General features: G+C 41.2%; 1 protein-coding gene across 2 annotated transcripts in view; it reads left to right on the forward strand.

The window, feature by feature from the left end:
* The window catches only part of TMEM87B (transmembrane protein 87B), a 41127-nt gene extending 20781 nt beyond the window's left edge, over window positions 1-20346 (forward strand). For both annotated transcript variants that reach the window (XM_083175983.1, XM_083175982.1), the window contains exons 6-20: window positions 1927-1953; window positions 4904-4997; window positions 8153-8214; window positions 9114-9297; window positions 9398-9497; window positions 11736-11829; window positions 12048-12119; window positions 13083-13191; window positions 13279-13337; window positions 14724-14827; window positions 15809-15879; window positions 15983-16053; window positions 18733-18785; window positions 19937-19967; window positions 20055-20346. In XM_083175983.1, the coding sequence (XP_083032109.1) occupies window positions 1927-1953; window positions 4904-4997; window positions 8153-8214; window positions 9114-9297; window positions 9398-9497; window positions 11736-11829; window positions 12048-12119; window positions 13083-13191; window positions 13279-13337; window positions 14724-14827; window positions 15809-15879; window positions 15983-16053; window positions 18733-18785; window positions 19937-19967; window positions 20055-20096 (1173 nt within the window). In that variant the 3' untranslated portion in view covers window positions 20097-20346. The remainder of the gene's footprint in view (window positions 1-1926; window positions 1954-4903; window positions 4998-8152; window positions 8215-9113; window positions 9298-9397; window positions 9498-11735; window positions 11830-12047; window positions 12120-13082; window positions 13192-13278; window positions 13338-14723; window positions 14828-15808; window positions 15880-15982; window positions 16054-18732; window positions 18786-19936; window positions 19968-20054) is intronic.
* The last annotated feature ends 6129 nt before the right edge of the window (window positions 20347-26475 follow it).

Below are 26475 nucleotides of genomic sequence, written 5' to 3' on the forward strand. Positions count from 1 at the left end.
AATTGGTACCGTGGTTGTCAGGTAGGTATTTAACAGATATGATGCAGACAGTTCCGGCTGTATACCTAATTAGATATTAGGTCAGCTGGGATACTGTCTGTTATTTACAAAAAGAGAGCATAACATTAAGTTGCTTCCTGATCAGTATTTTGTATTCAGGAAAAAGGATTGCTGATTGCTATGTTCAAATATTGATAATTGAATACAGTCACCTAAATTGGGGACTGGGTGGTCTTAACAATTCTGGCAATAGTTGCCTCTATTGCTGCCACCTATCAATTATTATATGAGCAGATCTGTGAAAAACCTTGCTTAGTACAAGTTTGAATACTTTTGCAGGCAAGGGTGCCCTCTGCTGCTCATATCAGGAACATAGCATGAGAATCCTTAGTAATCAGTGTAACACATAGGGAAATTCTAAATAACTAAACACATTTGAAAGATATTTCTGCTAACTGACATTTCAGTCTAGATCTAACCAACACATGTTTCACTGCTCTACGCAGCTTTCTCAAGGCCTTGAGAAAGCTGCGTAGAGCAGTGAAACATGTGTTGGTTAGATCTAGACTGAAATGTCAGTTAGCAGAAATATCTTTCAAATGTGTTTAGTTATTTAGAATTTCCCTATGTGTTACACTGATTACTAAGGATTCTCATGCTATGTTCCTGATATGAGCAGCAGAGGGCACCCTTGCCTGCAAAAGTATTCAAACTTGTACTAAGCAAAGTTTTTCCCAGATCTGCTCATATAATAATTGATAGGTGGCAGCAATAGAGGCAACTATTGCCAGAATTGTTAAGACCACCCAGTCCCCAATTTAGGTGACTGTATTCAATTATCAATATTTGAACATAGCAATCAGCAATCCTTTTTCCTGAATACAAAATACTGATCAGGAAGCAACTTAATGTTATGCTCTCTTTTTGTAAATAACAGACAGTATCCCAGCTGACCTAATATCTAATTAGGTATACAGCCGGAACTGTCTGCATCATATCTGTTAAATACCTACCTGACAACCACGGTACCAATTATAGGTGACTGTGTCTGTCTGGGAATATTTTTTGAACATAGCATAGGGGACCAATATACATCTACCCCTGGGCCTCATGCATTTAAAGTGCCCATGACTCTTTAGCGGATTAGCTGAGAGTCAACCAAAGTATCAGTGACCTAATAGTAAAAACACATTTTGGGTACCAAACACAAGAATTTTTATTGTCAGAGGTATTTATAAAATAACAACATCCTCTAGACAATAAATAAATTATTTTCTCCACACATTGAAAATCTGCTTAATAAATAAAACTGACATTCTCCAGTCAAGATCTTTTTAGGATCACTTTTTCCTCAATTCTTTATCACCTAAACACCATCTGTGTGTATATGTTTGTGCGTATGATTTTAACCTCTTTAAATTCACTGCGGCTTCCCACCATGTTATATAATGGGACCTTTTAACAATATAACTCATTAAAAGTTAAATTTTATGTGATTAATTTTTTGTCCAAGTGCGTTCCCTAAACAACAGTCCTTTTTTCTTCCTGTTTATTGCCTAACTATCACTGTTTGGGAACTGCACCCCCGCGAACCGATCCAATGTGGGGATTTGATCTGCGGATCATATACATTTAAATTCTCTTAGAGTGCAGACATACCACCAGCTCCACAAAGGAGCAAACCCGTATCCTTTTTAAAATTGTAGAAAGACTGAAAACTTTTCCATTTATGTATGATGATCTTGCATGCAAACAAAAAAACAGAAAAACAATATAAAAGCAAGATCTTTAAAAAAAATATATACTTGTATTAAAAGATGCTCTCAGGTGACCTCAAGATACTGTACGTGTTCAGGGTGGGGCAGGGGTGCCCTTATTATGGTGTTTGGAGATGTTTCATTACTATGATTTTTGTATGTCTTCCAGTCAAAGAATCCATCATTCAGTGCAAAGGTAAGCTGGATATATACAACAAAAATACCATTTATGCCATATAAAAATTGCATATGCATTTAAATACAATGTGTATATATATGTATTTGAGGGCTCTTGTAGAAAAGGAGGTGTGTATGGTTTGTTAATTACTAAAAGACAGGAAACCAGAAACTGACTGTAAATAAAATATGTTGCTATAGTGTAAGAGTCGGCTAAAGAGATTTCATGTACAGTATATAAAACATATTGCACGTGAATATGCCTGTCTTAAAATAGTCCCTAATTTATAGCAGGGCAGACCGTGTAATGGGCAGCATTACTGTCTCACAGCACTGAGGTCATGGGTTTTCTTCCCACCATGGCTCTGTGTGGAGTTTGTATAGTCTCCCCATGCTAGCATGGGTTTCCTCTGGTTTCTTCCCACAATTCTAAAATATACTCATGGGTTAATTGTCTCCCAACAAAATTATCCCTAGTGTGAATGTACATGTGATGGGGAATATAATTTGTAAAGCTGGCCATACATCAGAAAGATATTGTACCCAATCATACAATCTCAATTGATTGTAAAATGGATTGTATGCAGATTGTGTGCACATCTTGTGTACACAATCATACAATCAATCATAAGATGGATTGTATGACTGATTGTATGATGGATTGTATGCAGATTGTGTGGACATCTTGTGTACAAAATCATGCAGCAGATGGATTGTATGACTGATTGTATGATGGATTGTGTGTAGATTGTGTGTCCAAAAACCACCAAGGACTGCCGGGGATTTGAAGGGAAATTGTACACAATCATGAGTGCAATCGATCTTAAGATCGATCTTTCTGATATATGGCCAGCTTAAGCTCTGAGCAGGGACTGATGGAAGAGTGAGTGCAGGCACCGGATTGTAGCGATGGGGAGCCGGAACTCACTTTGCAGAGATGGTTAAACAGGCTGCGCATTCCTGGAGTCAAAGCAGATGGAGAGGTTGCGGAGGGAGGGCGCCTTGGAGGTGATTAGTGATCTGTTCACAGTTACCCCTGGAGTTACAAGTATAGGCGGCATGCTATGTCATGCTCAACCCATGAATTTTTAAAAGGAAGGAGTTTTTCTCTCCCCATGTTTACATGCACCACGTACAATTTTATTTTATGGTACTTGTTTCCTAGAACGGCGCCCACGATTTAGATCTTAGGCATTGCAAGGAAAAAAATTGCGTCGGTCGCATCGCATGCGGCCAGAAAAATCGCATGCAATGCGACCGACGCGATTTTACATAGGGAACAATGTTAAATGGCCCAATTGACCCAATTTCACATAGGGAACAATGTTAAATGGCCCACAGACCCCAAATACCCACCCTGAAGTGTGAAATGCCCCCCCCCCAATTGTTAACGCCACCCCATGATCAACGTCAACCCGAAGCAGGGCGAGTGCAGCGGTACGCGTCCTCCGACCTTTTCATACCCCCACTATCCACGTTGGCGTGGAGTTGAGAATAGAAAGTGCGCGAGCCACCGAGCCCGAAGCGTGGCGAGCGGATGCGTATACCTTCACAGGTATCGGCGTTCCCTCGCGGGCTTCACAGGTATCCGCGTCCCCTCGCGGGGCTCGGTGGCTCGCTGCGCTCGCCACACTTTCTATTCTCAACTCCACGCCGACGTGGATAGTGGGGGTATGAAAAGGTCGGAGGACGCGTACCGCTGCACTCGCCACGCTTCGGGTTGACGTTGATCATGGGGTGGCGTTAACAATTGGGGGGGGGGCATTTCACACTTCAGGGTGGGTATTTGGGGTCTGTGGGCCATTTAACATTGTTCCCTATGTGAAATTGGGTCAATTGGGCCATTTAACATTGTTCCCTATGTAAAATCGCGTCGGTCGCATTGCATGCGATTTTTCTGGCCGCATGCGATGCGACCGACGCAATTTTTTTTGCGTTAACAATTGGGGGGGCCATTTCACACTTCAGGGTGGGTATTTGGGGTCTGTGGGCCATTTAACATTGTTCCCTATGTAAAATCGGGTCAATTGGGCCATTTAACATTGTTCCCTATGTAAAATCGGTAATCGCGTCGGTCGAATCGCATGCGATTTTTTTGGCCGCATGCGATGTGACCGACGCGATTTACATTTTAACATGCATTTCTATGTAAAATCGCGGCCATCGCATCGGTCGCATCACATGCCATTATAATGGGCACCGTTCTAGGAAACAAGTACCTATTTTATTTTAGCAGTCAACCTTCCATGATCATAAGCAAAGCTATATGATGTGATATAAGAATTTGCAGCGATAAGAAGGATGAACACCCTATAACCCATATCCTCCCTGCCCTATCGCATGCCAGCACCAACAAAGCGGTGTGCGGAATGGTGATAAACTTACTGTAAATAGAGTATATGACAGACAGTTGAGGTGTGCATGCTTTTGTTTACTGTGAATGACTTGTACTGTACATTCCATTACAAAGTCATGTTCCATGAGATGTGTAATACAGAATTCAGGCCTCTCTTCCTGTGGCAGACATAGGACATGAGTGTCATCATACAGAAAACTCAAATAGGTTGAAAAGGATTCACTTTGTTAATTTTATTCATTTCAGAATATATTGAAAATACTTTATAAACAACAACAATCTAGCAATGTTATTTTATAAAGTTTGATATTGAAAGTTCACTTTTATATCATGCGGATGTTAAAATACAATAAAAAATACTGTGGTCAGCAATAATTGGTGTGACACATTATATTTAAAGGGTTTGTTTGGTGCCTCATGTTGAATCGACTATTTCACTCCCCCCATTGTGCTGCTGCAATGTATTAATGGTTTTTGTTATGTCCTGATGCAACTTTCCAATAAGCTTCATTTATTGATGTATGGGTGACAGTGTTACATGAGATATATACTTAGCATTGACATAGCCCAGTTGTTATGGTTTCCAAAAAATCACGGTCTACTTTTATTTTAGTTCCAGGATGTTGTGGCACAGACGCAACAAGATGGGCCTTTTGTCTTTGTGGTCTCTTTAATATCTGAGGGGGATGCAAAATGGAGCTTAACAGGTATGTGCTTTACTGCTTTCTTCTAATCTCTGCTTTAATGTAAGGTTTATATGCATATTTACATTAAGCTTTTCAATATAGTGGGGCAGATGTATTAAGCTTTAACAAGAGATAAATGCAAGGGTGATAAAGAGAGATAAACGTCCAGCCAATCAGCTCCTTACTGCCATGTTAAAGGCTGTTTTTGGAAAAAGTCAGTAAGGAGCTGATTGGCTGTATGTTTATCTCTCTTTATCACCCTTGCATTTGTCTCTTGTTCAGGCTTAATACATCTGCCCCAGTGTCCTCTTTCTGTTGCTTTATTATGTCAGTGTCCATTATTGCTAGCCAGCTTGTGTGAGTACAGTGTCTGGCTCTATATAAATAAAATATCTATATACAGTCTATACATATCTGTCCTCCTACTTCTAACATCAGTACACCATTGCATGTATTCAATTCTCCTATGTCGCCGTAAATAACGGTGAGTGTGCATGTTTTTTTGAGAGTAGTGAAGTTTTCTCTCATATTTTGTGCTTCCCTGTATTCAACTCTGTTGCTTCTCCAAAAATATTTTGCGAAGCTAACTCAGTTCACCCTGCACTTCTCCCCGGTGTTCGCAATGTCTGTTCAATGGGGATTTTAGTGTCTCTCTCAAAAAGTGTATTTTTGCGAGTCCTGCTGGTTTCTTTTTTAGAGATGTTCTCCATTTTTCCCTCGGCATCTTTTTTAGGTGAACTGTAGGGTTATCTTTGTTAAAGTTGTTATTTTTTTTGTTTTTTTATGGCTTATAAATTTTAAAAAATGTACTCTAATGTATTTATTGCAAGTGCCATAATGCTGTACTTCTATATTAATTTATTTGGAATTTACTATATTAATTTATTTGGAATTTAATAAGTTATTTTAATGGTAACCAATAAGAAATCATTTTGGAATGCTCCTAGTAATTTCCCATGCTTCCTCTCTTCTTCCTCACCTAACCCCCAAACAGGCTTTTAAACACGCTAACAATTATACAATAAATTAAATAAAAACACAGGGCAAAGAAACAATGCCAAAAGCACAACACAAGGATAAAGGCCAAACAGAATAAAATACACCCGTCTGAACAAACCCAATTAAAATAGTCACACAGCCATTTGTTGTAAAATAAATACTGAACAAAACATTAACCTTTCTAAACCTTTGTAAAAAAATACAAGTCCACAAATGCGAGGAACACGCTGCTGAGATGAACACCCTGCTCAGGAATATCCCAGTCTGACCAGCTCACGTGGAGAGCAGGAGAAAACAGATCTCTCCAGTTACAGCTCTCCCATTTGAACTCGCATAATTATGCTAAGTTCGCAAAAGGGGCCGGCGAGCTGGCCACACGTTGAATACTGAGGAAGTCAGAAATGAGGAGATGAGAAAAAGTGCCGAGCGCTTCAGCGAGATCACAGGGACACAGAACAGTGAGCGGTGAGCCAGACTCTCAAAAAACATTGAATACTCCTCCATGTATCTTTTGCCTTGGTCCCTGCGACTCTGCTAGCGTCAGGCACTGTGATGCGACTAGGACGTACCAGGAAACTCTTCTAATTAATTTGATATGCGGCAGACACATTTATGGCACGAAAGCAACTGAGACCAGTAGTTTCTCATGGTACCTGGTGCTCCAAGAGGGGCTGTTTGGACTGACTGGGGTAATGCTGTATGAGGACACGTCTGTATTTGTTGCTCATTTCCTATTCATGCAGGCTATTTCCAGCTCAAGTAATTTGATGTAAATTCTAATTCTTTAGTCTGCAGAGCAAAGTAGCCATGGATTAGGAAGGCATTTCCTTGTGCCAGTTCTTACACTCTTCTTCCCACAAAATCTTGCTCTTCTTTTCCCCTGCAAAGAAGGTGAAAATGTAGAGGTGACGTCTCAGAAGGTCAATATATGCTATTTGCATTAGGTTCAACAAAGGAGCCTCTCTCATAATACTCCTTAATATTGTGATTTTTGTAATTAAAAATTTTTTTTCTGCCCTCTTTGTCTTATGTTGTGAAATGTTAATATATCAGTAATCTTTTTTATGTCTATTTTTAAATGTCATATATAAATTTATATGCAAATGTATTATTTACCCTGATAGAGGTTTTGCACTTGGATACCTATATGTTCCTAATGTGCCTGTAGTACAGTATGCATGACCAGGACCAGAACAATGTTTGTTCTTCCATACGCACACTACAAACAAAGTAGACTTTGGGGTATTCAATCCCGGCCGAAATTCCTGGCTAGTTGTCAATAATTTGTAAAATAGTATTCAATCACGGGCATTACGGGCATTTTTGAGTCCTTTTTCGTCTATGCCGTTTCTTTTTTTTGGGGGGGGGGGGGGGGATCGGGATGGGCCAAAACTGCCGCAAAAATGGGCAGAAAATAGCCGTGAATTTGACAAAATATTTGAACCTGCTGCAATTTTGCCAAAGCTGATGCTGAATTTTTCGCCCTGGCGAAAAATCAGCACTGAGATTGAATAAGGTGACTAGAATTCGCCCAAAAAAACAAATGAAAATTGCAAATTTTTCGCCTAGTGAAAAATTTGCCCGGTATTGAATACACCCCTTTATCTGCCAGGCATTGAATTCTATGGCCACCATCCTTAGAGCGTAACTACAACAGTTTATACATGCATCAAGATCTGCATAGTTATCTGATAAATGTGCATAGGCTACATGCTCTATCTATTCTTACCATAAGCCTTACTGATCCTAGCGCCTTATTACTTCTAATGCTTTTTCCATTCAAAATGGATTAAATGATATGTGACAGGTTTCTCTGTGTGCCTGACAGTATGCTCTGTGAAATAGCATTTACTTTGCCATGGTTACAGCTCACACTTGTACATTGCAACCGCGCTGCTAGATAAGACCAAGGAGCCAGGGACTGGAGCCATCGCACAACATGTGTCACGACTGGTGGCCTGCAGGAAATAGATGCACAATGTAACACACGCTACTTAATAAAACGCTGTCATTGTGGGATATAATACAGCAAAATGGTGGCAGCTACTGAAGGGTGGAAAATGTTGGTCTTTGGGAAGTAGATCATATTAGAACATGGAAGAAATGAAACGCATGACTGCAACGTGCAATTGGACAGTACATATTTACTGACATTTTTTCTTCTCTTCCTATAACAGTTTATACCTCAATGGAAGGTCCCCATGGGTATATTTCTGCTTCAGAGTGGCCATTAATGATTGTAAGTATATAGCAAATTTCATAAAATACATTTCTAGTTTTTACAAAGAAGTGTGGAACCACATACCGAGATTACCATATTCTTGGAGGTAACAACATACCGAGATTACCACATTCTTGGAGGTAACCACATACCGAGATTACCACATTCTTGGAGGTAACCACATACCGAGATTACCACATTCTTGGAGGTAACCACATACCGAGATTACCATATTCTTGGAGGTAACCACATACCGAGATTACCATATTCTTGGAGGTAACCACATACCGAGATTACCACATTCTTGGAGGTAACCACATACCGAGATTACCACATTCTTGGAGGTAACCACATACCGAGATTACCATATTCTTGGAGGTAACCACATACCGAGATTACCACATTCTTGGAGGTAACCACATACCGAGATTACCACATTCTTGGAGGTAACCACATACCGAGATTACCACATTCTTGGAGGTAACCACATACCGAGATTACCACATTCTTGGAGGTAACCACATACCGAGATTACCATAATCTTGGAGGTAACCACATACCGAGATTACCATATTCTTGGAGGTAACCACATACCGAGATTACCATATTCTTGGAGGTAAAGGGGGAAATTTACGAAGATGAGAGTTCTATTTCACATCGGATGTTGCTCTGGGCAACCATTCAGAATCTACTTATTTATTTAGCACCTTCTAGAAGATAATAGATAGTATCTGATTGGTTGCCCATAGCAACATCCCATGTGAAACAGAACTCCCATCTTAGTAAATTTCCCCCAGAATGTCTTCTTAGATACCTAATGTGCACTTGGAAAACACAAAACAGTGTCTGTCTTAAGATCCCAACATGAAAACAGATTATTACTGTATAACACAATCTTTCCTTTTGTTCTTTCTCAGTTTTACATGGTGATGTGCATTATGTACATCGTGCTTGGTCTTATGTGGTTTGTCTGGTCTGCCTGCTATTGGAAGGACTTGCTAAGGATACAGTTTTGGATTGCTGCGGTTATTTTCCTGGGGATGCTGGAAAAAGCAGTTTTCTATGCTGAATATCAAAATACCAACAGCACTGGGGTGTCGTGTAAGTCACATTCCTGTAGTCTGGCACATGCTTTGTACAATGTAGCATTTTAATGCACATTCCTAATTCTATCTTTCCCTCTCTCTCTCTTCCTCTATAGCACCCGGTCTGCTGGTATTTGCAGAGTTAGTTTCCTCTGTTAAAAGAACATTGGCTAGGCTGCTAGTGACCATTGTCAGCTTGGGTTATGGTATAGTGAAGTAAGTAACTTTTAAAGTGCAATTTTTGTTTTACAGCAGGTTTTGTGCATCCGCAGCAGCAGAATAGGCACAGTTTTGCATGCCATGTTTACCATACCATGCAGGGATATCTATTTCTTCATCAGCAGCAGTGTGACAGAATGACAAATCATTTTTGTCCCAGCCATTGAATACGGGCTGCTGTATTATGATAGCCAAAAAGCAGTCCAGTTAGTGGCTTTTAGTTTTATGACAAATGCCAAGATGGTAAGCGGCTGTGAGATGTTAGTCCAGCAAAGCAAATTGTGCCAGTTATAACTTTTGGCAAGAACGCAGCAGATAGATGGGTCTTAGTTACCACTTTCTGATGTAATCTGTGAATAGAACCAAAATAAGCAGTATTGCAGAGTTGATACAGGTGGCCACCTGTTGAAAGGAGATGTTTAGATAGGCTCCTGGCTCCCGGCTTCCTCCTGGTTAGCACTCCAGATAAGCCGTTTCTGGGTCCGCCCACTACAAGATGATCTCCACAAGATAGAGAAGGGGTAGGCAAGTCATTTTTAACGGCGTCCGAATATTTCTAATTATTTTGATCGAGGTCCACAAAACACAAATCATATATATATATATATATATATATATATATATATATATATATATATATATATATATATATATATATATATATATATATATGCACAGAGGGGACACAGAACTAAATCACATTCAGCTTAGATGTACTACTTTGAAGAGAACCCGCTCCCACTGCATAAAAAAGCCAATACTCCCATCCTATATTAAAACTTACAGGGAGTTGTCTCGGCCCGTTCCCCGCTGCTTGCTCCTGCCGCAGCTGCTCCTGCTGGGCCCTCTTGCTGTCACTGTGCCCTCCTGACACTGCCGCTCCCACTGGGCCCTCAGCTTTGAAACATGGAGCCGACTGAGCTCCTTACAAGCGGCGCACAGGTGTGCGGTGATGTCACCCATGCACCCACTGCAATGCATTCCTGGGACCACTGCAGTTTCAGGAGTGTGTAGGTGATCCGCATCTCTGTCCTTTGCGGTCTGGAGATTGACCCCGGTCCGCCAGTTGCCTACAACTGAGATAGCATTTGTCATAAAACTTAAAGCCACTAACTGGACTGCTTTTTGGCTATCACAATACAGCTGCCCGTATTCATCGGCTTAGTTTATTAAGTTTATACTTAAATTGCTTAATAATAATAATAATAATACATTGGTTATACATACATGCATGTATAGTGATCCTAGTTGGCTCTACAAATATTAAGACAAACCTTTATGGTTCTGCACCTGTTGCAATATTAATATCTCTATTTTGGGATTTGTTTTATGTGTATTATTATATATGTATTTTTTTTGTTTTAATGAAATATTAAAAATTTTGCTATTTCAGCGCAGTGTTTTTCATTCTTATTTTGACACTTGAGAATAACCTCCAATACAGTATGCAGATAGCTGTTTCTAAATTTTTGACACAACATTAGCTTTGAAGGTGCCCATACACATGGTGCGATGATTGGCTGCGTTTTGAACTTTTTAGTTGAAAACACTGCACGCAGTTCACATCGCACCATGTTTCTATATGGTTTGTGATGCGCGTTCCTGCACATTGCATATCGCAAAGTACAAAGAGCATGTTCAGGCAGTACTTTTTGTACTAGACCGCATCGCATCTAGTTCAAATCGTTTGCTGTTTTGGCGTATCGCATGCAATTTCAACTAGATGCAATCTGCTGTTGTACAAAACGCACACCGCACATATCGCACCGTGTGTGGGCACCTTAAGTGAATTAGCTTCAATCTTTCTGTGTCTTTGTTACTGACTCATAGATGCGGCTGCCTTTTTTTTTCACAAGACCAAAACTGGAAAAGAGCACCCTATCACAACAGCTTTAGCTTTGGATACAAATTAATTTCTGACAGTTGGCGAAGGAAAGGCCTGTATTCTGTAGTGTTGTATATTGGCCACTATATGTAAATCACTCGGTGGACATAAGCAGTGAGCTCCTTGTTTAAGTGTTCAGATGCTTAATCTCAAATGAATGTTATCACACTTACTAGTATAAGTAGGTCTAATATACATGTGACATGACATCACATGCTTCTATAGCCAGAAAGGCGTGTGAGACCTATAGTGCATGTGAACATTTGAAGGACGTTTTTAAACCTTGTCTCTTTAAAAGATGTGCCTCTACTTATTTTATGTTTTTCTGCCATGTCTGTTTCCCTGGCCAGGCCACGCTTAGGGGCTGTCATGCATCGAGTGGTTGGAATGGGGGTTCTCTATCTGGCATTTGCGACAGTTGAAGGCGTAATGCGAGTTATTGGGGTAAGATGCTTTATTTTTGTATATGTAAGTAGTTTATATATTTGTTAGTATTATGTGTCTCTCCTGTTTTCATGCACTGCTACTGGCAAAGGACATGAGGGTGTAAAGACAGGTCCGGATTTGTAGCAGTCTGTGGTGTGCATATTTGTTAGACAATGTGAACTTGTCATCTTAAAGAACAATGTACTAATATGTGTCTTATTTATATTTTATTGCAGTCAAAGGAATCTGATCTAGTCTTACTGGCCAGTATCCCACTGGCCCTACTGGACTCTGCCTTGTGCTGGTGGATATCCTTCACAGTCTCACACTATTTACCTATGTCTTATATTACAGGGGATGTAAATCGCCCATACTATACTGTTACTGTATTTGTTATTTTTCTATTCTTACTGTTAGAATTGCAGAGGTGCCTAAGTATGAGATTATGCCACACTTTAAGGACTATTACGTAGACAGATTGTGTGTTCCAGAAAGTTGTATTCCCTTTAGAAATAAATAAGGTAAAACTGTGTGTGTGTGTGTTTGTGTGGTATAGGGGTCCAACAGTCGGGATCCCGACAGTCATTATCCCGCCGTCGGGATCCCGACTGGCCGGACCCAGACAGCATGGTGAGCGCAACGAAGCCCCTTGCGGGTTCGCTACACTTGCCACGCTGCGGGCACGGTGCCTTGCTACGCGAGCCACCTATTCTATTCTCCCTCTATGGGGGTCGTGGACCCCCACGAGGGAAAATAGCAGATGGCCGTCAGAAACCCGGCTGTCGGTGTTTTGACAGTCAGGATCCCGACGTTGGGTGAATGCCTGTCGGGACCCCGTCCGGCACCCCATACTATTTTGCTTTTGTGCTATTGACTATGCGGGAGCACACATGGCAAAGGCGAACAAATATGGTGCAATTTGAACGAGGCGCAATGTGGTTTGAACTAAAATGGAACATACGGTCTTTTTTTAACCTCCCCAACGATGTTACTATGTAAATATCCAGATCATTCTATCTAGGTGATCTTATTTGGTAACCATTGCTGCACAGTTGGATCACATAAATGTAATGCTTGTGTAAACTTGTAATAGAGCTGCCATCATTTGTCCTAACTGGTAATGCCAGATGTGCTGCAGAGTCTGGAGAGATTTTACTGGTGAACGAAGGGAGTTACGGAAAAGAGTAACCTGCTGTAACTATGCCTCCTCCTTTTCATATTCTTGTTTTTAGTCGTCCAGCTCATCTATATTTTCCTTAATGTTCTTATACATATTTGTGAGTTTAGCACAAACCATGAAGACACTAAAGTTGAGAAGGAATACGGTGAAATATTCATTATATAGACACTTTACCAATACATTGGTTTTTGCTATACTAGGTAAGATTTCCTGGGGTTACAGTATATTAAGCTTCTGGACCAAAGTAGTGATTGTGATGTAATTTTTTTTATTTTTTTTCTCCTTAGCGTCTGTTATATTTATGGCATGGACTACTAAAAAGTTCAGATTAGCACAATGTCAGTCGGTGAGTATTAATGATTTATTACCAGGTATTTATACAGCACAGACCTATTCCTAATCACTTTACATAGAATATACTGTATAACCATTCACATTAGTTACTGCCCCATTGGAGCTTACAATCCGTGTCCCCTACTACATGCAAAAACTACGGTTAATTTGTATTGGGAGCCAGTATATTTTTGGTGTGTGGGATGAAACCCACGTAAGCCTGGGAATAATATGCAAACTCCACACAGAGTATTCTTAAGTATCTTCTGTAATTCCAATACTTAACACAGCACTATAGTAAATGCTACATTTTCAGTATAAAAAAATCTAACAATGATTCAAGACGCCAATACATTTATAGCCGAAGGAACGGAGAGTGAGAATGGCGCTTAGGATTAATGAACTCAAAATATCATATATGAAGATGGGTAGCCTCTTTAGTGAAGGTTAGATATAAAGGAACAACAGGTGTCTTACATCAGAGTAATGAATGTAATTTAGATAATGGGACACATTTTAACTGAACAAGTAAATCCAGCATAGAGCTAGCGTCAATCAATACGTGGTGAGGTCCATAATAAGGTTAGGTGTAAAATACACGCTCCATTTGAGCTGAATGTTGTGGGTGTGGAAGCAGAGCTGATCTTTGCTGTTACACTTGTTCTATTAAACTATGAAGCTATGTAACAAACACAATGTAAGAAGTTCAAAACAATCAGAATCCCAATTGAATATGCAACAGCGAAACCTAAAACCTAATAAATGATGAATCAGACGAGTAGTCGGTGCAGGCGAAATACCATGTGCTGATTTTTTTGCCTTGGCGAAAAATTCAGAATTGCCGAAAACTGCATGGATCGGCATATATGCCGCAAATCCATGTGGTATTGTCAATATCGCGGCTGTTTTCGTCTATGCCGATTCACCCCCCCCAAAAAAAAAGGTGAAATAGCATTGGCAAAAACCTGTGATCAAATACTGATCAGCTAATTATTGACAATTTTTTGCCTGTCTAGGAAATTCTACCAGAGTTGAATACCCCCCGTAGACGTAAAACTGTCATTGGGAAAACCAGGAATACCCCATGTTGTGGTATTTTTTTTGATTTGGTTACAAAATATACAGTACAGTACAGTATATACAGTTCTGGTAAAAGTTTTATTATGGGACATATATGTGGAGGCCAGGGTTTCTCTTCATTTGATTGGGGGAGATGTCTGAAACCTGCCAAAGGGTGGAGACATTGCCCATAGCAATCATTGAGTATCTACCTGTTATTTTATCTAGATGGTACAGCAGATTGATTGCTGTTTGCAACTTCATTTCTTCACTCTTTAGAAGATTTAGCACACTACCCCCTACATCTTCTTACACTAGGACTCTCCTTAACCTTTCACAGGACTGGATGGAGCTCTGGGTGGATGATGCATTCTGGAGGTTCCTGTTCTCTGTCATCTTACTAGTTATCATGTTTCTATGGAGACCATCTGCAAACAACCAAAGGTACACACTTGTTTTGTCCTGATGGCCGCACATTTGTATTGCAGCGAAAGTTTACATTAAAGCATTTATCCCAAAACAACATAATTACGTGGACAAATAATAGCCCTTTACTGTTATACCGCTATTACATTGCAAAGCCGTGTCGAGTCCAGCTCCAACCCGCGTCTGATCCTTTCACATTAAACCCGGGTCACCCATTATACACAGAGTGACCCAGGTTTAACCCTTCTTATATCCTGAGTTGAATTGCCAGATTGGTTGACCTGGGTTATTAGGTTTGGTGCTTTCACGCTGCAAATTGACCCTGGTCGACCAGGCAGCAATCTGAGTTTTAGAGGTAATGTTAAAGGGGTATCACTGATGGACAAATGCTGGGCGGGATGGAATGAGCACCTCCATGATTCACCAGCTTTTATATGGTTGGGAGTTGTGTGTGTGTGTGGGGGGGCCTGGGTCGAGCCTGGGTTTTGCTGGGTCGACCCGGCATTCCATCCTGGCATTCTGACCTGATTTAAAAGAAGGGTTTACACAGTTCGGAGCTGGGTTGCTTGGCAGTCTGGAGAGGTAACACGGGTCGAGCGACCCAGGTCCTGTTCACTGCTATGGAGTAGGCAGTAGCGTCAAGCCAGATCACCGACAGCCACAGTTAGCGCCAATGTCAGGTTGCTCCCAGGACAGACCCGTGTTCAAATCCCAGGTGCGACTGGCATTTACAATCTGAAATGGGTATAATTTAAGGACAAGTCACTAAAATGTCTATAACATGAAAAGTGATTCACGCAATACAGTACCATAATGTGTGGACCTAAGTGTGTCTCCCATTGTAAAGTCATGAGTTATAAGCTTAAATTCACTCAGGCATTATTTTATTAGCATATTTGATTTTCTTAATTTTAATGTTTTAAACAAAAACTTAAGTCATTCATGGGCGAAAACCACTTAGGCTCTTATCTACTTGCCTGTCGTGTATGTATTACCCAGGTATGCATTCACGCCTCTCATGGATGATTCTGATGATGAAGTGGAGGAATTCCTGGTAACAGATCACTTAGGTAATGTACAGTATAATGTTACAGTACAATTCAGTCTTTGCTTTCCTAATACTGCCTAATATACAGAATTGTTCCATTATTTTCCTTACTGTATTCTTTGCAGCTGAAGGTATGAAAATGAGGGGAACAAAGACAGAGCACAATGGGACAGCTAAGCCGACTGCCTCTAGTACAGTGAGTAATGGCTGCCTTCTCCAGTACTTATTTCACTTCCAAATGACATACTCCTATGTGATAAGTAATGCTAGTTACTAATACGTAGTGCTGACCCGCACTGAAGGAGCACATGGGTAGGGCTGGGTGTGATTTTCCATTATCGTGAGTAAGAGTTTTTATTATTGTTTGTAGTGTAATAATTTGGGATTTTTTTGTGACTTTGGGGGTAATTCAGACCCGGCCTCTACTTCTGCCAGCAGATATAGTGGCCGTCGCCTATTCAATGCTACAGCTATCGACAGCATCGAAGGCAGGTTCCGGCTAAACAGATCCAACTTTAAAACAAGTCGGAAACAGCCGCCGATTTGTCGAATTGTCGCCAATTTGCAGACTTTCCAACACTCGATAGTCTGCATATTGAATACCAACTGTCTGAAGGAACGAAAAATGGCGTTCCGACAGTCAAAATCAGAGTCTGAATACCCCCCATAGTTTCTAGTCAAAGTCCAAATTTGTGGGATAGCAGAGATTACTGCCCACATCAGAAACTGGGAGACTTCTCAGAAAAAAGCCTGATTATACTGTATATCTGCATGATATAATTACAGAGCAACCTACTACAACAATACTACAACATCACTACAGAATAACTGTCTTAGTCTAAAATAAGCCTACTGTTACTAAGGGATTAATTTTAGTGATCAGTGCTGCAGACATTAAGTTTCAGCGCATAGTGCCTAGACTCAGAACCAAACAACACTACAGAATAACTGTTTTATGATGGTACAGACTTCTCAGAACATATCGCATTGCATTGTTTGTCCATCGTAGTCCATAAACCTAGCACTGTGTAGAGTCTTTAATGTAGTCTTGAAAGATAAATGGGTACTTGTTTCCTAGCACGGCCACCACGTGGTGGTCGTGTCGGAAAAAATCGTGTCGGGTGCATACCAAAACGCACACGACGCGACCGACGCGATGTACCCGATTTCTCCATAGGCTTCAATGTTAAAATAATTTAACATTGAAGCCTATGGAGAAATCGGGTACATCGTGTCCATAGGCTTCAATGTAAAATTATTTTAACATTGAAGCCTATGGAGAAATCGGGTCCATCGTGTCCATAGGCTTCAATGTTAAATTTTTTTAACATTGAAACTGAGTCCATTTAACATAGTAAAAAATGGTAAAAGGGGCAAAATGGGCCATTTCTCATTGGGTATGGCCCCGTCATGCGTGTAAAAAATAATGGCCCCCCATTGTGGCCGCCACCCCCACGATTGACGCGAACCCGAAGCGTGGCGAGATCAGCGAGCCCGCGAGGGACGGCGGTGCGCGTCCTCCGACCTTTTCATTCCCCTATTATCCACGTCGGCGTGGAGTTGATAGATTAGTATGGCGAGCGTAGCGAGGCGAGCGGACGCTGATACCTTCACAGATCCCTGCGTCCCCTCGCGGGCTTCACAGGTATCAGCTGCGCTCGCCACGCTTCGGGCTCGGTGGCTCGCTGCGCTCGCCACACTAATCGATTCTCAACTCCACGCCGACGTGGATAGTAGGGGAATGCGAGGCCGCGAGGGACGGCGGTGCGCGTCCTCCGACCTTTTCATTCCCCTACTATACACGTTGGCGTGGAGTTGAGAATCGATTAGTGTGGCGAGCGCAGCGAGGCGAGCGCAGCTGATACCTGTGAAGCCCGCGAGGGGACGCAGGGATCTGTGAAGGTATCAGCGTCCGCTCACCACGCTTCAGGCTCGCTGCGCTCGCCATACTAATCTATTCTCAACTCCACGCCGACGTGGATAATAGGGGAATGAAAAGGTCGGAGGACGCGCACCGCCGCCCCTCGCGGGCTCGCTGCGCTCGCCACGCTTCGGGTTCGCGTTAATCGTGGGGGTGGCGGCCACAATGGGGGGCCATTATTTTTTACACGCATGACGGGGGCCATAGCCAATGAGAAATGGCCCTTATTTGGCCTTTTACCATTTTTTTACTATGTTAAATGGACTCAGTTTCAATGTTAAAATAATTTAACATTGAAGCCTATGGACAAATCGGGTCCATCGCATAGGCTTCAATGTTAAATATTTTAACATTGAAGCCTATGGAGAAATCGTGGGCATCGCGTCGTGTGCCTTCTTAAGGCACACGACCGACGCGATGTACCCGAGTACTGTTTTTTTCAAAGGAAATCGCGGGCATCGTGTGCCTTAAAGTTAAGGCACACGATGGCCGTGATAAGAAACAAGTACCGATAAATGTATTTTAAATACATTTTCCATTAGTGAATATTTGTGTTCTAATATAAGGCGAGGTGGAGTGCCTATATATTAGTCATTGCAGAGAAAAGTAAAGAATCCACAACTGTCCCTGCCAAAGTGGAGCTTACAGTGTGTATTCTATACCATACTGGCACACACTGAGGCTGCGGCACACACTGAGGCTGCGGCACACACTGAGGCTGCGGCACACATTTTGATGACGCTATCAGAAGCCAAGTTATCTTAGCAGAATTTTATTGGAGTATGGGAGGAAACCCACAGTGAGGTAATGTACATAAGAAACGGTTGACCATACAAATTCCATACAGGTAGTGCCTTGGTTTGTAAAAACTCGTGCCACAGCTGTGTTAGTTATGCTACTGTTCTGTCCAAGATGAATTTTAACTTTTTCAAATATTCTTTATTTTCTGTTTAGGATGAAGACTTAAAATGGGTGGAAGAAAATATCCCATCTTCATTTGCTGACGTGTAAGTATATATTATTTTTTCCCTGTATAGTTGGCTTTTTATATATATTTGATGAAAGTACATCCTGCACATACTAATGTAACTTTACAGGTTTTTTTATATTTGGGTTAACAAACTTGATTACATCCTGTTTAAATGATCAGTTTGCTTTATTAGATGGCTTTGACAACAATTTTCTGTGGAGATTCATATTCGCTATTCATGAAAATGAATGACTGTAATTTTTGCTTTTTAGAGCAAGATTTCAGTCTTGGAGGGACTCCGCTCCCCCTCTGCGGTCAGCAGCGTTAGATCACTATTAACATCTATTACAGAGGGCCAGGAAAATCATGTGCTGAATCTTTCTTGCCCTAATGTGACCAATCCCTTAAAGAAAAAATCATATTCATTGTCATGATATGGGGTTGCCATGGTAACACCTGTTATGGCGCGTGCCTTGGTTGCAACCTTTATAATTTGGTAAAAACTTCCATAGCAAGATAGCTTAATAAATGGCTTAAATACCAGGACAAGTATAATTTTGGATGGTTTGCTGAAGAGGTACAATTTATTACCTGATCTTACTATCTTAAGACCTTTTCACTATTTATTCTGATCAACTTTTTTGCTTTGGGTTAACCCCTTCAGTGAAAATCCCCAGAATTTTCCGGGCTGCGCCTTAGTGTCCAGTCTGGCAAGCCCGGAAAATTCTTGGGATTGCCACTGTTTAGAACTGGGCAGCGCTGCTGAGTTCACTCACTGATCTCAGGCAGCTTCGGCGATGCACCGCTCCCTCTCCTCTGCGGCGCCTCCTCCCCCCTCCCCTCAGGCTTTTGTATCGTCCTGTCCGGCGCCTGCTTATGACAAGCCGGCTGCCGGGAGCAGGGACGGGGCGGGGGGTGGCAGGGCCGGGCAGTGGCTGATTCACAGTTTAGCGGCGCTGCCCGGACCCATGGAGAGTGTGGCGTTTTTTTTTTTAGGGAGCGATCCCCATAAAAAACTCACCCAGTGGGGAGCGCTACTTAAAAGAAAAAAACACCACTGAAGGGGTTGATAAGAGAAAATCTTATTAATCACCATCTCTCCAGGCAGTAAATAGGTTCTGTGCTTACTGGGTGTTGGTGCACTTTTAGTTTGTATACTACATTTATTATATACATTGTATTTTTCAGTGCGCTTCCAGTATTATTGGACTCTGATGAGGTGAGTGGAGCAGGTCCATGTGCGAGAGATGTCCTGTTTCTTCTGTTTACATTTTGAATCTTTTCATTTTTTTCCTTTTTTTTCTAGGAGATTATGATGACTAAATATGAAATGTCTAAGACAGAATGATGACTCCACAGGCTGGTTCTTATCAATGAACTGTGAATGGCTTCACCATGAGGCCAGCATTGATGTAGGCTGCTTCAGTCTTGAATTGCATAATGAATAAACTAATGTTTGGTGTGTTAATACTGTTCCAGTCATAAGAGACATTTCTCATTCTCACAGCTAAGAGTCCTGTGATGGGATCACTTTACAGAAAGATGGTATTATGGCTCCACCTCACATGTGAATTTTTTTTTTTTTTTTTTTAGTTTTTTTTTTGTTTCTACTATTTAAGAAAACTTTATGAGATTATACATAGTTTCATACGCTTTATATGAGCAATCTTAGAACATCCAGTCTTCAGCCACACCAGCGTCTGAGAGACATTCTGCAACAGCTGGTTTGCTAATTGTTGCTCATTTCTATCCTTCACACTGACAGAAAATGTATGTTTTATTCCATGGATATTGCTGTATTTCATATATGTATAATGCAGGATTTAAATGCACATGCCTTGCATGATATATGGTCACAGATAGATTCCACTTGATCACGATACAAACCTATTTATAGCGTCCTTCCATTCTGCTTATGTAATTTGACGAATCCTTTTTTATTTGCCTATATCTTAATTTGTTGTTCAGGCTACGTCTTTGCCTTATTAAGAAGCACATTGTGGACACACAGCAAAGGTTTACCAGTTGAGGACTGTGGGGGTACCTATATGCATACATTTTGGTGATGCAGATTCTGTATTTATAATTCTGCACAGATATCTATGGATATATTTAGCAAGAAAACACGAGTTTGTGTTAAAAACGAAGCACTCTATTTCTTTTTCTTTGCTTCCACTTTCTTACCGTAAGAGGATCTACAGTAGGTTGTTGTGTTTTTTTTTATTAATAAAGTTTATTGAATAAATAAAAAAATAACCACCTGTACGAAAACAATGCCGCACACATTCCCCATGCTGCGTTTGCATCAGTAACGTAAGTTATTATCCAATGCTTTAAATATTTGAAAAGTAAAAATGATGAGTGACCAATTTTATTTCTGCCCAAATAGCAGCTATGTGCTGTAAATAGTTAAACCAACGTCCGTTACTCTGAATACTATCGTTTCTGTTGAGGTTCATCCTTTTCACTATATGCCCGTTAAATATGTTTTATAAATAATATTTAGAAAAATTACACTTGCATAGATGGTATTCTTAGCCTCTTTTAGGATGTTCCATTGTATATTTTAGCAAATATATATCTAAATTCATAACACGTAGAGTGAGCACTGTATATCTGGTCTGCCAAAGCATCCAATTTCTGTGGAACAGGAAAAATGACCACTTTGGTAACTGGCACCGTCCAATGTACATAGTAGTTCTGTTCATTATTTGGGTTGTAGCATGATGTGTACGCATTACTGTGTGATGCATTACTCAGCCGGTTATTTTGCTTCAGATAAATGGTATTGAAATACCATGTAAGTGGTGTAGAAAGTCCCCGATATTATGTGTCCTTGGCTACCACAATGATCTTTTGTACTTTCTCGCTCTAAAGTAAAAGTAAGAAAACTAATTCATTTTTGCTGTTTTTTTCTTTTCTTTTTGTTTTTCCAAATGTTGTGGGTAACGTCACACCCTCCAACTGTACCATTTTTTTTTTTATGATCCGTCCCGGAAAGCAGGGGCTTTGTACAGCGTCTCCAGATTTATATAGATTTCTATAGCCATTCTGCATGGACTTTCCCTCATCCGTACAAGTTTTTAGCTCCGAAATGTTGAAGGGTATAGAACATGCGCTTATCAAATGCAGGCTGGATCCTGAGTAAAAGTGTACAACCTTAGAAGCAATTGCTCTGCTCTGATCTACAAGAGAAAATGATTCTTATGTTTTACTTCAGTAAGTCTTCATGTAAAACCAAAACTCATCATGTACAATTTTACCTTGCCTGTTTAATTTATAATGTTTGTTAATTGCGCAGATTATCCGCTGTTTCCTTTTACCTGCACTGTGTCCATGGAAGTAACCAAATTGTTTTATGTTGTTAAATATTGTTTATTTAAAACCAATTTAAAATTCCTTTTTTATACAGTTATTTTTGTTATTTTAATTGGTGTGAGTGAAGGGTATGTTAATTGTGAAGGAATTTCTTTACTTGAAACATAGGTCTGTGTTTCTGTGCCTTAAACCTATTCTGCGTTTGAATAAAACTATGTTTCTAAGGTTTGTCTGGTGTTTTTGTTGTTGTTTTTTTTTTTCAGGTCAAAGAAGGTGATTCATATGTAAAATTAATTTAATATAATGATGAAATTATCTTGAATAGTAAAAAGGACACATTTTTGTGATTTCCATAGTTTCACATAAATCCAACAGAAAAATGTGATTGTGTCAAGAATAAAGACATTACCAAACATACTTTATGCATTGTTTGACATAATTGTAAGATCCAAAAGTTAGGATTTATATTTTCGGTACTCTTTACCTAGAACGGCGCCAGCGATTGAAATCGCGGGCGTCGGGGGTAAAAATCGCGGTCATCGCGGGCATCGCGGGTAAATCGGGATGGCCGCGATGCCCGCGATGACCGCGATCACCGCGATTTTCCCATAGGGAACAATGTTAAAACGGCTGATTGACCGCGATTTTACTGTTAAATGCCTCAATGGACCCGATTTGGGGCCAAATAGGCAAAATTAACCCTTAAATGTCCCCCCAAATGTTTAACGCCACCCCACGATCCACGCCAACCCGAAGCGTGGCGAGCGCAGCGAGCCCGCGAGGGGCGGCGGTACGCGTCCTCCGACCTTTTCATGCCCTACTATCCACTAGGGCGTGGTGTGAGAATATAATAGTGTGGCGAGCGCACGCGGATACCTTCACAGGTAGACGCGTCCCCTCGCGGGCTTCACAGGTGTCCACCTCGCCACGGACACCTGTGAAGCCCGCGAGGGGACGCGTCTACCTGTGAAGGTATCCGCGTCCCCTCGCGGGGCTCCCTGCGCTCGCCACGCTTCGGGCTCGGTGGCTCGCTGCGCTCGCCACACTATTATATTCTCACACCACGCCCTAGTGGATAGTAGGGCATGAAAAGGTCGGAGGACGCGTACCGCCGCCCCTCGCGGGCTCGCTGCGCTCGCCACGCTTCGGGTTGGCGTGGATCGTGGGGTGGCGTTAAAAATTTGGGGGGACATTTAAGGGTTAATGGGCTCTGTGGCCCATTTAACATTGATTCCTATGGCCAAATCGGGTGGATTGAGCCATTTAACAGTAAAATCGGGTCCATCGCGCCTTTTAACATTGATTCCTATGGGAAATCGGGAGCATCGCGTCGCGGGCATCGCGGGTACATTTATGGACGGCCGCGACGCGACCGACACGATTTCAAAGTTTAACATTGGTTTCAATGGGAAATCGCGGGCATCGCGTCGGTCGCGTCGCGGCCATACATAAATGTACCCGCGATGCCCGCGAGGGCGCCCTTCTAGGTAAAGAGTACCATATTTTCATATTAAATCACACCCATATCCCACTTCTGCTTATGGCATTGCACCACAGATTGTTAGGGCTACCATTGGAATTGAGAACTTGGCCGGTGTAATGGAAGCAGAGTTAGAAAGTTGGATGCAAAACAGCTGTATAAAGTCCGATATAATTGAGCAGCAGCATCTGTCCAATCCAGTACAGGTGAAAATCCAAGTACTTGTAAAATTTTACAATCTCAGTATCTGCTCCCTGGATCCTCACCAGTGAAGGAGGAGAGTGTTGACGTCTCCTAAAATCAACTACCAGCTCCCTAGTCTTTCCTTTATTAAGCTGGGGATGATTATTCTGACACCAGAGGGCAAAATCCTGCGTAAGTTCTCAGGCCCACTAATAATTTAGCACTGTATTGCTAGTCCTGGAGACTTAAGGCCCATACACACTGGGTGACTTTGAGCTGAAAGTCACTCAAAACAGCAGGTTTGAGCGGCTTTCAGCTCAAAGCCGCCCAGTGTGTATGCCCCAGTGGTGAGCGCTGCTGCACGCTCCTGTAACATTGCCGATGATGGTCAGCAGATGAGCGGCTTTCATGATGGCTTTGCATAGCGCTGTGCTACGCAACGCGCCCCCTCTGTCGGCGCCGGGCAGGGGGAAAGCCGCTCACCGTGTATACACTGAGCAGCTTTCCCCCCAGTGATGATTGACATCATCGCTGTCCATACATGCTGGGCATAGTCGCCCAGTGTATATGGACCTTTAAAAAGACCAATGTTACTCGTTCTCTTGCAGCGCTCATTGGGCAGAGCTGTAGCACTGTGCAGTCGGTAATTGCTTTCCCTTGTTATGGATACTTTAAAGCAGCAGTGATGGAAGTAGTTCTCACAGACTGTTCTTCCAGTTTTTTGGGAATGGGATGGGAATATGTTGATTAAAATGTATTACTTGGCTGGAATTATGTTTTAAATCTTATCTAACTAATCTCATCTAAAGTAGTGTAATTAGTGATATTTTTAATACATTGATTAATGTGTGAGAGGACAGAATCACTTTGGAAATTTCAGTCCTTGGCCTGGATCCTCTGAACCAGCAGAGGGCGCTAAAATACTTACAGAATTATTTTCACTCCGCTTTGCTGTAGGCGTTTAATGACATTTTCACTTTATATTTCTGTTCATTTTCATAGCACATTATTAATTACAAACTGTCCTTGTAATCCCTTTTAATATGTTAACACAGATACCTTTTACGATTCCAGTGTAATATGGGTAAGGTAATGGAACTATGTGACCTGTGCTTGAATTGTATACTGCATTGATGTACACAGTAAGCCTGGGTATCAGTCTGTGTTGGCTCTTGTTTTAATTGGTGTCATATTTAATTAAAGACCACCTTTTTGGAATGTATTTGGCTAAAAAGACTTTTCAAAACCTCAATCTACCGTTCTGTTCTGTTTCGAGCTGTGTTGTCAAAGTCCCTTGGGAATGGTTCACAAACATAATGCCAATGTGTTCACAGCTGTAATTCCATATGTAGCTATGCGCGAAAAATATGCTGCTGCCACCTGCAAAGGTACCAAGGAGTGGCCTTACCGATATCTGCATCGGAATACAAATAAGCTGATCGCAGATCCTCCAATAAACAACCGCAGGATCCAAGACACTGGCACCATGCTTTCTGCGTTTGCAGATTTAGGTAGAGACAGGCCCCATGCCTGTGTTTGTGCTGCCTCTACCTGTAACTGCCCCAATTGGTCCCTGACTGTCGATCACTTTTCAAATACATTCTTACTGCGGGCAACATCGCACAGGTACAGCATGACTGCGACACCTGGACAGTTGGCCAATAATAACTCATCTGTGTAAATATCAGCATTGCGTACATCTCTGAGTCAGGCCCTGTGTAATTGGGGAAATTACGCCATTTTGGAACAGACCAGCGCTAGCACCTCAGGATTTTTGAAGACTAGAAAACTGGAACCAGTGTCATCATGGCACATCCCAGTGAGTAAACCTGCATTTTAACTTCACATAATGAGAGACGCCCAGTGCTACATTTTATTTATTTATATATATATATATATATATATATATATATATATATATATGACAAGAGGGGTACCCTTTCAATGAGCTGTATATATTCAGTGGGGGCAGCAACTCTATTTGTCCCCCCTGTTAGTGGGGGAAGTGAGAGAGAAAATGGAAAAGGAAACGAGTGCGCCCCTATAATGAAATTCCACCACCAGAATATATCCACACAATGGAAATTCCAGACAAATATTTTGTTTACAATTTAATACAAATTTAAAATTAGTAAAACACTTTTCATCTGTATGCAGTATGGTTCGTTAAAGCAAGGAAAAAACACCCAACACGTTTCGTTGATGAAGGCATAATTTCAAGAGTCCATTTCTGAAAAGCTTAGGACCCACTTACATACGGATACGGATGAAATTTGATGCAGTCATGCATAAATATTAGGATCTTCAAGGGATCCATTCGTTTTATTTCATTCAATAAGAAGGTTGCATACCGGCAGTGAAGATTTTCACTATCCACTTACATACGGAAATTTGCCCCTGAGGAAGTCATATCGACGAAACGCGTTGGGTGTTTTTTCCTTGCTTTAACGAACCATACTGCATACAGATGAAAAGTGTTTTACTGATTTTAAATTTGTATTAAATTGTAAACTAAATATTTGTCTGGAATTTCCATTGTGTGGATATATTCTGGTGGTGGAATTTCATTATAGGGGCGCACTCTGTTTCCTTTTCCATATATATGTATATATATATAGAGTTCTTTTTGAAATTCTATAGTAAAATATATTTAACACTGATTAGGTATATTCAATTAGCTGAAAGATTTACCCCCTTTCAGCTAATAGAATATGGGGAAAAAGTTATTCACTACATTGCCTTTTCT

Source organism: Crinia signifera, chromosome 3 (assembly GCF_055691185.1).
Source record: "Crinia signifera chromosome 3, ASM5569118v1, whole genome shotgun sequence".
NCBI classification, from domain to species: domain Eukaryota; kingdom Metazoa; phylum Chordata; class Amphibia; order Anura; family Myobatrachidae; genus Crinia; species Crinia signifera.